We start from the raw sequence: 12,847 nt of genomic DNA on the forward strand, positions 1-12,847 counted from the left end.
TATTATTGAAACTGCATCCACTGCCCTTTCAGGCAGCGCATTCCAGATCATCATAACTTGCTGCCTAAGACAAATTCTCTTCATCTCATAGAATCATAGAAAGGTTACAGCATGGAAGGAGGCCATTCAGCCCATCGAGTCCATGCTGGCTGTATGCATGAGCAATCCAGCTAGTCCCACTCCCCCGTCCTATCCCCGTAGCCATGCAAATTTTTTCCCTTCAAGTACTTATCCAGTTCCCTTTTGAAGGCCATGATTGAATCTGTCTCCATCTCCCCTCTGGTTCTTTTGCCAATTACCTTAAATCTGTGTCCTCTGGTTACCGACCCTCCCACCACTGGAAACAGTTTCTCCTTATTTACTCTATCAAAAACCCTTCATTAATTTGAATGCCTCCAATCGCCCCTCGGTTACAAATTGTTGCTGCTGTTGATATGATTTCCGATACTTTGAGTGAGACACTACCCCACTTACGTCACAAAAGCTCTCGGCTTGGACTCCAAACTCAACTTATGAAGATACGCAGAAAAGTAATTGAGAAAAGCCGTGAGGAGTTCGTTCAACTGGCGAGTCCTGCAAAAGAGAAAGAACAAGGAACATTTTACACATCGAGATTTAAACAGCGAAATCGGAAATAAAAAGGAAGAATACACAGCAGTTCCGCCTAAATCTGAAAAAGCGAAGACGAGATAACGTTTCGTCTGTCGACTTTTCACCGGAATGGTCTTGAGAATTTTGCTTGACTTCCTCCCCTCCCTGTCTTACTCTCTTCATTTTCTCCACTCCCTTCCCGAGGGTGGGAAGATTTCTACCGTCAGGTGTCAGCCGTGGCTCACTGGTAGCACGCTCTTCCCCCTGAGCCCAAGAAGGCTTGAGCCTATAATCCAGGCTGACACTCCCAGTGCAGTACTGAGGGGAGGGAGGGTTGCACTGTCGGAGGTGCCGTCTTTCGGATGAGACGTTAAACCCTCAGGTGGACGTAAAATATCCCGAGAGTGGGGGAGCTTTCCCCGGTGTCCTGGGCCAATATTCATCCCTCAATCCACATCACGATAACAGATTATCTGGTCATTTATCACATTGCTGTTGGTGGGATCTTGCTGTGCACAAATTGGCTGCCGCGTTTCCTACATTACAACAGTGGCTACAGTTCAAAAAGTATTTCAGTGGCCGTAAAGCGCTTTGGGACGTCCTGAGGTCGTGAAAGGCGCGCTAGAAATGCAAGTTCTTTCTTTTACTGAAAATATAAAACTGTTTTATATCGCCGTTACTTATCTGTTTGTTTGCCTTTCATGAAGTAAATGTGCTCAACGGCCTTAAATTAAAAACAAGATCCGAAGGTGTGAGACTCTGTCGTTGGTTGAAGACTGCAGAGAGATCGGACAGGGTAAATTCCATCAGCACCAAAATAATTGCCAGGCCGGGTTTACTGTGTGTTACTCCAGGCATGTTCCAGGTAAGCAGGGGTTAGGACTCCACTCAGGAGGGTGACCTGAGAAGGGTGAACTGCTGTAGAATAAGATGGGTCGGAAAAGGAACCCCCCCCCCCAACCCCGACAAAAGAAAAAACCTTCTGCCTCCCTGTCACAACCGTTGGGAGAAGGCCTGCATTCTGTGTTTCATTCCACTCCTCAGCCTGGTCCGCAAACACCGAGATCAGAGGCTCCCTGAGAGGGGATGAATCGAAGGTCTGAATTGGTCACCAGCCCGCTGTTGCAGGATGGAGAGAGGATATGTCGGATTTTACCCACTTTGTAGGATTTCACTCTAATGTCGATAGATTTTAAGTTCAAACCCAGAGGGAAAATCAGTCACAGCCATCAGTCGATGTATCGGTAAAATCAACAATTGTTTTATTACTTCTACCAATCATTTAATAAACAGCTAACAATAATATAACCTTAAAAGGAGAATCTGTGTAATGCCCGGGACAAAGGGTTGATCACGCCTTTGCCCGAGGGAACGTTCTTGATGCCGTCTTTCTTCCGGGATGATGGACTCCTTCCCTGCCTTTTTTTTAGAGGGTTAGACAGTCCTTTATACCCTGGCTGCTGGCAAACCAAATTTCTCAGTAACTTTCCATCCTCTCTCTGTCTCTCTCTCTCTCTCTCTGATGCAAAAAGCAGTTTCCTAATGCTCCCACAGTCTCTCACGGTCTAGCTGGGCAGTTATCTTCTTCAACCTCGTCCCTTATCTCCTCGAAAGTACATTGCCTCATTTAGCCTTCTAAGCAGTTAGATTAACAATTCTGTCCCATTTCCACCCTCCTTGCCTTGCACCATCATCCCTTTTGTCATTTAATCACTCCTGCCCTCCACCCGATCACAGACCTTCCCTTTTGTCCTTTCCTCCCCTCCCCTTTCTCTGGCTCTGTATTTGATTAAAAACTTTAACTCTTTTAACATCTTCCAGTTCTGACTAAAGGTCTTCGACCTGAAACGTTCCTTTCTCCACAGACGCTGCCTCACTTGCTGAGCTTCTCCAGCATTTTCTGTTTTTATTTCAGATTTCCAGCATCCGCAGTATTTGGCTTTTGATTTAACAATTCCGTGTTCTGTACTTTGTTGTTAATACTTTTAACCAAATCCTGCTTTTTGAGCAATCCAGGGTTCCTTTTTAGTTTCTTTAAAACTGGTATTAAAAGGTCCCTAATCCTCCACTGTGTCACAGGCCTGCCTCCGAGTCACTCCACGTCACTGTGTAGGTGTGTTTCATCTGTTTATGAGGATGTGTGTGGGCCTTGGTTTCCTCCCTGAGGCCACTGGTTGGTGGGCAACCTACACCTCTGGCCTCTCCGGTCCGCCCAAGAGCAGGGGCCAGAGAGATCAGGACTGGGCGGCGAGAGAGAGCTCCGCACAGGATTCACCATCTCAGGACCGGGCGGAGTGAGAGAGCTCCGCACAGGATTCACCGTCTCAGGACCGGGCATGTGAGAGAGCTCCGCACAGGATTCACCATCTCAGGACCGGGCGTGTGAGAGAGAGCTCCACGCAGGATTCACCGTCTCAGGACTGGGCGGAGTGAGAGAGCTCCGCACAGGATTCACCATCTCAGGACCGGGAGTATGAGAGAGCTCCACACAGGATTCACCATCTCAGGACCGGGAGTATGAGAGAGCTCCACACAGGATTCACCATCTCAGGACCGGGCGGAGTGAGAGAGCTCCGCACAGGATTCACCGTCTCAGGACCGGGCGTGTGAGAGGGCTCCGCACAGGATTCACCGTCTCAGGACCGGGCGTGTGAGAGAGCTCCACACAGGATTCACCGTCTCAGGACCGGGCGTGAGAGAGAAAAGCTCCGCACAGGATTCACCGTCTCAGGACCGGGCTGAGTGAGAGAGCTCCACACAGGGATCACCGTCTCAGGACCGGGCGGAGTGAGAGAACTCCACACAGGGATCACCGTCTCAGGACCGGGCGTGTGAGAGAGCTCCACACAGGATTCACCGTCTCAGGACCGGGCGTGTGAGAGAGCTCCACACAGGGATCATCATCTCAGGACCGGGCGTGTGAGAGAGCTCCACACAGGGATCATCATCTCAGGACCGGGCGGAGTGAGAGAGCTCCACACAGGGATCACCGTCTCAGGACTGGGCGTGTGAGAGAGAGCTCCACACAGGATTCACCGTCTCAGGACCGGGCGTGAGAGAGAGCTCCACACAGGGATCACCGTCTCAGGACCAGGCCTGTGAGAGAGCTCCACACAGGATTCACCGTCTCAGGACCGGGCGTGAGAGAGAAAAGCTCCACACAGGGATCACCATCTCAGGACCGGGCGTGTGAGAGAGCTCCGCACAGGAACCACCGTCTCAGGACCGGGCTGAGTGAGAGAGCTCCGCACAGGAACCACCGTCTCAGGACCGGGCTGAGTGAGAGAGCTCCACACAGGATTCACCGTCTCAGGACCGGGCGGAGTGAGAGAGCTCCGCACAGGAACCACCGTCTCAGGACCGGGCGTGAGAGAGAGAGCTCCACACAGGGATCACCATCTCAGGACCGGGCGGAGTGAGAGAGCTCCACACAGGGATCACCGTCTCAGGACCGGGCGTGTGAGAGAGCTCCACACAGGTATCACCGTCTCAGGACCGGGCGGAGTGAGAGAGCTCCACACAGGATTCACCGTCTCAGGACCGGGAGTATGAGAGAGCTCCACACAGGGATCACCATCTCAGGACCGGGCGTGTGAGAGAGCTCCACACAGGATTCACCGTCTCAGGACCGGGCGTGTGAGAGAGCTCCACACAGGATTCACCGTCTCAGGACCGGGCGTGTGAGAGAGCTCCACACAGGATTCACCGTCTCAGGACCGGGCGTGAGAGAGAGCTCCACACAGGATTCACCGTCTCAGGACCGGGCGTGTGAGAGAGCTCCACACAGGGATCACCATCTCAGGACCGGGCATGTGAGAGAGCTCCACACAGGATTCACCGTCTCAGGACCGGGCGTGAGAGAGAGAGCTCCACACAGGGATCACCGTCTCAGGACCGGGCGTGTGAGAGAGCTCCACACAGGATTCACCGTCTCAGGACCAGGCGGAGTGAGAGAGCTCCGCACAGGGATCACCGTCTCAGGACCGGGCGTGAGAGAGAGAGCTCCACACAGGGATCACCGTCTCAGGACCGGGCGTGTGAGAGAGCTCCGCACAGGGATCACCGTCTCAGGACCGGGCGTGTGAGAGAGCTCCACACAGGATTCACCGTCTCAGGACCGGGCATGTGAGAGAGAGCTCCACACAGGATTCACCGTCTCAGGACCGGGCGTGAGAGAGAAGAGCTCCACACAGGGATCACCATCTCAGGACCGGGCATGAGAGAGAGCTCCACACAGGGATCACCATCTCAGGACCGGGCGTGTGAGAGAGCTCCACACAGGATTCACCGTCTCAGGACCGGGCGTGAGAGAGAGTTCCACACAGGATTCACCGTCTCAGGACCGGGCGTGTGAGAGAGAGCTCCACACAGGGATCATCATCTCAGGACCGGGCGGAGTGAGAGAGCTCCACACAGGAACCACCGTCTCAGGACCAGGCTGAGTGAGAGAGCTCCGCACAGGAACCACCGTCTCAGGACCGGGCTGAGTGAGAGAGCTCCGCACAGGAACCACCGTCTCAGGACCGGGCTGAGTGAGAGAGCTCCACACAGGATTCACGGTCTCAGGACCGGGCGGAGTGAGAGAGAGCTCCACACAGGATTCACGGTCTCAGGACCGGGCGGAGTGAGAGAGAGCTCCGCACAGGAACGACCGTCTCAGGACCGGGCGTGTGAGAGAGCTCCACACAGGATTCACCATCTCAGGACCGGGCGGAGTGAGAGAGCTCCGCACAGGAACCACCGTCTCAGGACCGGGCGTGTGAGAGAGCTCCACACAGGATTCACCGTCTCAGGACCGGGCGTGTGAGAGAGCTCCACACAGGATTCACCGACTCAGGACCGGGCGGAGTGAGAGAGAGCTCCGCACAGGAACCACCGTCTCAGGACCGGGCGTGTGAGAGAGCTCCACACAGGATTCACCGTCTCAGGACTGGGCGTGTGAGAGAGCTCCGCACAGGATTCACGGTCTCAGGACCGGGCGGAGTGAGAGAGCTCCACACAGGATTCACCGTCTCAGGACCGGGCGGAGTGAGAGAGCTCCGCACAGGAACCACCGTCTCAGGACCGGGCGTGTGAGAGAGCTCCACACAGGATTCACCGTCTCAGGACCGGGCGTGTGAGAGAGCTCCACACAGGATTCACCGTCTCAGGACCGGGCGGAGTGAGAGAGAGCTCCACACAGGATTCACCGTCTCAGGACCGGGCGGAGTGAGAGAGCTCCGCACAGGATTCACCGTCTCAGGACCGGGCATGTGAGAGAGCTCCGCACAGGGATCACCGTCTCAGGACCGGGCTGAGTGAGAGAGCTCCACACAGGGATCACCGTCTCAGGACCAGGCGGAGTGAGAGAGAGCTCCACACAGGATTCACCGTCTCAGGACCGGGCGTGTGAGAGAGCTCCACACAGGATTCACCGTCTCAGGACCAGGCGGAGTGAGAGAGCTCCACACAGGGATCACCGTCTCAGGACCGGGCGTGTGAGAGAGCTCCGCACAGGGATCACCGTCTCAGGACCGGGCGTGAGAGAGAGAGCTCCGCACAGGATTCACCGTCTCAGGACCGGGCTGAGTGAGAGAGAGAGCTCCACACAGGATTCATCGTCTCAGGACCAGGCGGAGTGAGAGAGCTCCGCACAGGATTCACCGTCTCAGGACCGGGCTGAGTGTGAGAGAGCTCCACACAGGATTCACCATCTCAGGACCGGGCGGAGTGAGAGAGCTCCGCACAGGAACCACCGTCTCAGGACCGGGCGTGTGAGAGAGCTCCACACAGGATTCACCGTCTCAGGACCGGGCGTGTGAGAGAGCTCCACACAGGATTCACCGACTCAGGACCGGGCGGAGTGAGAGAGAGCTCCGCACAGGAACCACCGTCTCAGGACCGGGCGTGTGAGAGAGCTCCACACAGGATTCACCGTCTCAGGACTGGGCGTGTGAGAGAGCTCCGCACAGGATTCACGGTCTCAGGACCGGGCGGAGTGAGAGAGCTCCACACAGGATTCACCGTCTCAGGACCGGGCGGAGTGAGAGAGCTCCGCACAGGAACCACCGTCTCAGGACCGGGCGTGTGAGAGAGCTCCACACAGGATTCACCGTCTCAGGACCGGGCGTGTGAGAGAGCTCCACACAGGATTCACCGTCTCAGGACCGGGCGGAGTGAGAGAGAGCTCCACACAGGATTCACCGTCTCAGGACCGGGCGGAGTGAGAGAGCTCCGCACAGGATTCACCGTCTCAGGACCGGGCATGTGAGAGAGCTCCGCACAGGGATCACCGTCTCAGGACCGGGCTGAGTGAGAGAGCTCCACACAGGGATCACCGTCTCAGGACCAGGCGGAGTGAGAGAGAGCTCCACACAGGATTCACCGTCTCAGGACCGGGCGTGTGAGAGAGCTCCACACAGGATTCACCGTCTCAGGACCAGGCGGAGTGAGAGAGCTCCACACAGGGATCACCGTCTCAGGACCGGGCGTGTGAGAGAGCTCCGCACAGGGATCACCGTCTCAGGACCGGGCGTGAGAGAGAGAGCTCCGCACAGGATTCACCGTCTCAGGACCGGGCTGAGTGAGAGAGAGAGCTCCACACAGGATTCATCGTCTCAGGACCAGGCGGAGTGAGAGAGCTCCGCACAGGATTCACCGTCTCAGGACCGGGCTGAGTGAGAGAGAGCTCCACACAGGGATCACCGTCTCAGGACCGGGCGTGTGAGAGAGCTCCACACAGGGATCACCGTCTCAGGACCAGGCGTGTGAGAGAGAGAGCTCCGCACAGGATTCACCGTCTCAGGACCGGGCGTGTGAGAGAGAGCTCCACACAGGGATCACCGTCTCAGGACCGGCGTGTGAGAGAGAGCTCCGCACAGGATTCACCGTCTCAGCACCGGGCGTGAGAGAGAGAGCTCCACATAGGATTCACCGTCTCAGGATCGGGCGTGAGAGAGAGAGCTCCGCACAGGATTCACCGTCTCAGGACCGGGCGTGAGAGAGAGAGCTCCGCACAGGATTCACCGTCTCAGGACCGGGCGTGTGAGAGAGAGCTCCGCACAGGATTCACCGTCTCAGGACCGGGCGTGTGAGAGAGAGCTCCACATAGGATTCACCGTCTCAGGACCGGGCGTGTGAGAGAGAGCTCCGCACAGGATTCACCGGCCCAGTGCTCTGTGGCCATGCAGTCAGTGACCTGTTGACCTTTGCCGCCATACCAAACCACAAATCGGCGGCTCTGTTTTTTCAGATGGTCGATTAGCTGTGACGTTTCTGGATGCTGCTGGGTGTGATCTATCACCCTGTCACTTTAATCAATCTGAAAAAAAATCATTTTTAAAAAATGCCGCGAATCCAGCAACGCACGGGCGCACTTGTGATTGGGACACTGCTTCGTCAAGTCAAGTCTAGCGGCCAATAAAATGGTTACTGCGGAAGAGGGAGATGAAGTGAAGAGATGGAGCGAGAGAGAGACAGAAGGGCAGAGAGAGGGAGAAAAAGATAGAGAGAGACAGACAGAATCATAGAATCACAGGGGGTGAAATTGGACATGGGGCGGGGGCATAAAACGGGTGGATAATGCATCGATCGCCCGTTATAGGCCCTACCCCGATATTCAGCTCCAATGACTTCAATTGAGCTCGATATCCGGCGTGTCGTGTAACAGGCGGCAAAAAGCACTTCTGCCTGTTTTTGCATCTCCGCCCATTTCATCCCCATAGAGTGATACAGCACAGGAGGCCATTTGGCCCATCCTGCCTCTGCCGGCTCTATCCAATTATTCCCACTCCCCTGCCCTTTCCCCATAGCCTTGCAAATTTTATTTCCCTTCAAGTATTTATCCAATTCCTTTTTGAAAGTTATTATTGAATCTGCTTCCACCGCCCTTTCAGGCAGCGCATTCCAGATCATAACAGCTCATGGTGTAAAAAAATTCTCCTCATCTCCCTTCTGGTTCTTTTGCCAATTACCTTAAATCTGTGTCCTAGAATCATAGAATCATAGAAAGGTTACAGCACAGAAGGAGGCCATTCGGCCCATCGATTCCTTGCCGGCTCTATGCAAGAGCAATCCAGCTCATCCCACTCCCCCGTCCTATCCCCGTAGCCCTGCAAATTTTTTCCTTTCAAGTCCTTATCCAGTTCCCTTTTGAAGGCCATGATTGAATCTGCCTCCACCACCCCCTCGGACAGTGCATTCCAGATCCTAACCACTCGCTGGGTAAAAAAATTTTTCCTCATGTCGCCTTTGGTTCTTTTGCCAATCACCTTAAATCTTTGTTCTCTGGTTCTTGACCCTTCCGCCAATGGGAACAGTTTCTCTCTATCTATTCTGTCCAGACCCTTCGTGATTTTAATCTCTATCAAATCTCTCAACCGTCTCTGTTCCAAGGAGAACAATCCCAGCTTCTCCAGTCTATCCGCATGACTAAAGCCCCTCATCCCTGGAATCATTCTAGTAAATTTCTTCTGCACCCTCTCTAAGGCCTTCACATCTTTCCTGAAGTGCGGTGCCCAGAACTGGACACACTGGGTCCTCTGGTTACTGACCCTTCTGCCACTTTTCTCCTTTTTTACTCCATCAGAACCCTATCAAAAACAAATGAAGAAAGAGAAACAGAAACACATAGAAAGAGAGAGACTTGAAGAAGGGGAGGGCGGAGAGAGAGAGAGACAGAGGGGGTCATTTTAACCTAACTCGCCCGTGGGGAAACTGACGGGATCGGGTGGAGCTCTGGTTTGAGACCCCGCCTGATTTTACTCTCCAATGAAGTTGGTGGGCAGGGAGTAAAACCAGTACTGCACCCAATCCCGTGGGAAACCACCGCCCGAGTTAGGTTAAAATTACTCCCCGAGTAACTAAGAGAATAAGAGACAGAGAGACACAAACAGAAAGTGACTGACAGACATGCATAGAAAGAGAGAGAGAGAGAGAGAGACTTACTACATAGCACCTTTCACAACCTCCGGACGTCCCAAAGCGCTTTCCAGCCAATGAAGTACTTTTGAAGTGCAGTCACTGTTGTAATGTAAGAAACACGGCAGCCAATTTGCGCACAGCAAGATCCCACAAACAGCAATGATATCTGTTTTCTGTTTTCGTGATGTTGGTTGAAGGATAAATATTGGCCAGGACAGCGGGGAGAACTCGCCTGTTCTGACAGGCAGAGACAGACAGACAGCAACGGAGCAACAGGCCAGGAGAGAGAAAGAGTCTTACCCTAACATTTTCTGAAAAAGTGGCGATATGCTCATCGAATCGTTTTCTTTCAGTAAAAGGAAAGCAGCATCTGTTGGGGGAAAAACAGCAACACCTCGTATCACAATAACTAACATCCTGAACGTGATTTACACTACCACCTTCAGACACCTTCCTGAACCGTCTCCCAAACTGCTGGCTGTTCAATATCCCACCTCCTGTTTCACACAGATTAAAGGGGTGATGTGAGAGCCAGTTTTTTCTCACTGGCTCCGCTCTAATTCCAGCCCAGCCATAGCGTGGACAGATTTGGTGCACAGCAGATTCCGGGGGCAGAATGCGCAGCTCCTCCTGGGAACGCATGGGGTTCACGGTGATTGGATTATGGGGGAACATCTGGACACAGGGGTTCTCCATTGTCTGTCGGCCAACGGAGGGTTTTGCCAAACTACATAACACAAGCCAATTGACATCAAGCTTCAGGCTCTCATTATCTCCAAAGCTGCCGGTGCCCCAATGCAGCTTGGCACTGGGCAGCAGAGTGGTCACCAAGATCAGAAGGGCTTATGTTTTTTTTTATTCGTTCATGGGATGTGGGTGTCGCTGGCGAGGCCGGCATTTATTGCCCATCCCTAATTGCCCTTGAGAAGGTGGTGGTGAGCCGACTTCTTGAACCGCTGCAGTCCGTGTGGTGAAGGTTCTCCCACAGTGCTGTTAGGAAGGGAGTTCCCGGATTTTGACCCAGCGACGAGGAAGGAACGGCGATATATTTCCAAGTCGGGATGGTGTGTGATTTGGAGGGGAACGTGCAAGTGGTGTTGTTCCCATGCGCCTGCTGCTCTTGTCCTTCTAGGTGGTAGAGGTCACGGGTTTGGGAGGTGCTGTTGAAGAAGCCTTGGCGAGTTGCTGCAGTGCATCCTGTGGATGGTGCACACTGCAGCCACAGTGCGCCGGTGGTGAAGGGAGTGAATGTTTAGGGTGGTGGATGGGGTGCCAGTCAAGCGGGCTGCTTTATCTTGGATGGTGTCGAGCTTCTTGAGTGTTGTTGGAGCTGCACTCATCCAAGCAAGCGGAGAGTATTCCATCACACTCCTGACTTGTGCCTTGCAGATGGTGGAAAGGCTTTGGGGAGTCAGGAGGTGAGTCACTCGCCGCAGAATACCCAGCCTCTGACCTGCTCTTGTAGCCACAGTATTTATATGGCTGGTCCAGTTAAGTTTCTGGTCAATGGTGACCCCCAGGATGTTGACAGTGGGGGATTCGGCGATGGTAATGCCGTGGAATGTCAAGAGGAGGTGGTTAGACTCTCTCTTGTTGGAGATGGTCATTGCCTGGCACTTATCTGGCGCGAATGTTACTTGCCACTTATGAGCCCAAGCCTGGATGTTATCCAAGTCTTGCTGCATGCGGGCTCGGACTGTTTCATTATTTGAGGGGTTGCGAATGGAACTGAACACTGTGCAATCATCAACGAACATCCCCATTTCTGACCTTATGATGGAGGGAAGGTCATTGATGAAGCAACTGAAGATGGTTGGGCCTGGGACACTGCCCTGAGGAACTCCTGCAGCAATGTTCTGGGGCTGAGATGATTGGCCTCCAACAACCACTACCATCTTCCTTTGTGCTAGGTATGATTCCAGCCACTGGAGAGTTTTCCCCCTGATTCCCATTGACTTCAATTTTACGAGGGTTCCTTGGTGCCACACTCGGTCAAATGCTGCCTTGATGTCAAGGGCAGTCACTCTCACCTCACCTCTGGAATTCAGCTCGTTTGGACCAAGGCTGTAATGAGGTCTGGAGCCGAGTGGTCCTGGCGGAACCCAAACTGAGCATTGGTGAGCAGGTTATTGGTGAGTAAGTGCCGCTTGATAGCACTGTTGATGACACCTTCCATCACTTTGGTGATGATTGAGAGTAGACTGATGGGGCGGTAATTGGCCTGATTGGATTTCTCCTGCTTTTTGTGGACAGGACATACCTGGGCAATTTTCCACATTGTCGGGTAGATGCCAGTGTTGTAGCTGTACTGGAACAGCTTGGCTAGAGGCGCAGCTAGTTCTGGAGCACAAGTTTTCAGCACTACAGCTGGGAGGTTGCCAGGGCCCATAGCCTTTGCTGTATCCAGTGCACTCTGCCGTTTCTTGATATCACATGGAGTGAATCGAATTGGCTGAAGACTGGCTTCTGTGATGGTGGGGATATCGGGAGGAGGCCGAAATGGATCATCCACTCGGCACTTCTGGCTGAAGATGGTTGCAAACGCTTCAGCCCTGTCTTTTGCACTCACGTGCTGGACTCCGCCATCATTGAGGATGGGGATGTTTGCAGAGCCTCCTCCTCCCGTTAGTTGTTTAATTGTCCACCACCATTCACAACTGGATGTGGCAGGACTGCAGAGCTTTGATCTGATCCGTTGGTTGTGGAATCGCTTAGTTCTGTCTATAGCATGTGGTTCCGCTGTTTAGCATGCATGTAGTCCTGAGTTGTAGCTTCACCAGGTTGGCACCTCATTTTTAGGTATGCCTGGTGCTGCTCCTGGCATGCTCTTCTACACTCCTCATTGAACCAGGGTTGATCCCCTGGCTTGTTGGTAATGGTAGAGTGAGGAATATGCCGGGCCATGAGGTTACAGATTGTGCTGGAATACAATTCTGCTGCTGCTGATGGCCCACAGCGCCTCATGGATGCCCAGTTTTGAGCTGCTAGATCTGTTCTGAATCTATCCCATTCAGCATGCTGGTAGTGCCACACAACACGTTGGATAGTGCCCTCAGTGTGAAGACAGGACTTCGTCTCCACAAGGGCTGTGCGGTGGTCACTCCTACCAATACTGTCATGGACAGATGCATTTGTGACAGGTAGATTGGTGAGGACGAGGTCAGGTAAGTTTTGCCCTCGTGTTGGTTCGCTCACCACCTGCCACAGGCCCAGTCTGGCAGCTATGTCCTTCAGGACTCGGCCAACTCGGTCAGTAGTGGTGCTACCGAGCCACTCTTGGTGATAGACATTGACGTCCCCCACCCAGAGTACATTCTGTGCCCTTGGCTACCCTCAGTGCTTCTCAACATGGAGG

General features: G+C 53.7%; 1 protein-coding gene across 1 annotated transcript in view; it reads right to left on the reverse strand.

Annotated features, from left to right (window-relative positions):
* Positions 1 to 12,847, reverse strand: part of LOC137326205 (protein phosphatase 1 regulatory subunit 36) — a 51,116-nt gene that overhangs the window by 26,352 nt on the left and 11,917 nt on the right. Inside the window, exons 3-4 of the mRNA XM_067991083.1 lie at positions 9,793 to 9,862; positions 475 to 573 (exon numbers count right to left, since the gene is read on the reverse strand). Coding sequence (XP_067847184.1) covers positions 475 to 573; positions 9,793 to 9,862 — 169 coding nt within the window. The remainder of the gene's footprint in view (positions 1 to 474; positions 574 to 9,792; positions 9,863 to 12,847) is intronic.

Source organism: Heptranchias perlo, chromosome 10, assembly GCF_035084215.1.
Source record: "Heptranchias perlo isolate sHepPer1 chromosome 10, sHepPer1.hap1, whole genome shotgun sequence".
In the NCBI taxonomy this organism is placed as follows: domain Eukaryota; kingdom Metazoa; phylum Chordata; class Chondrichthyes; order Hexanchiformes; family Hexanchidae; genus Heptranchias; species Heptranchias perlo.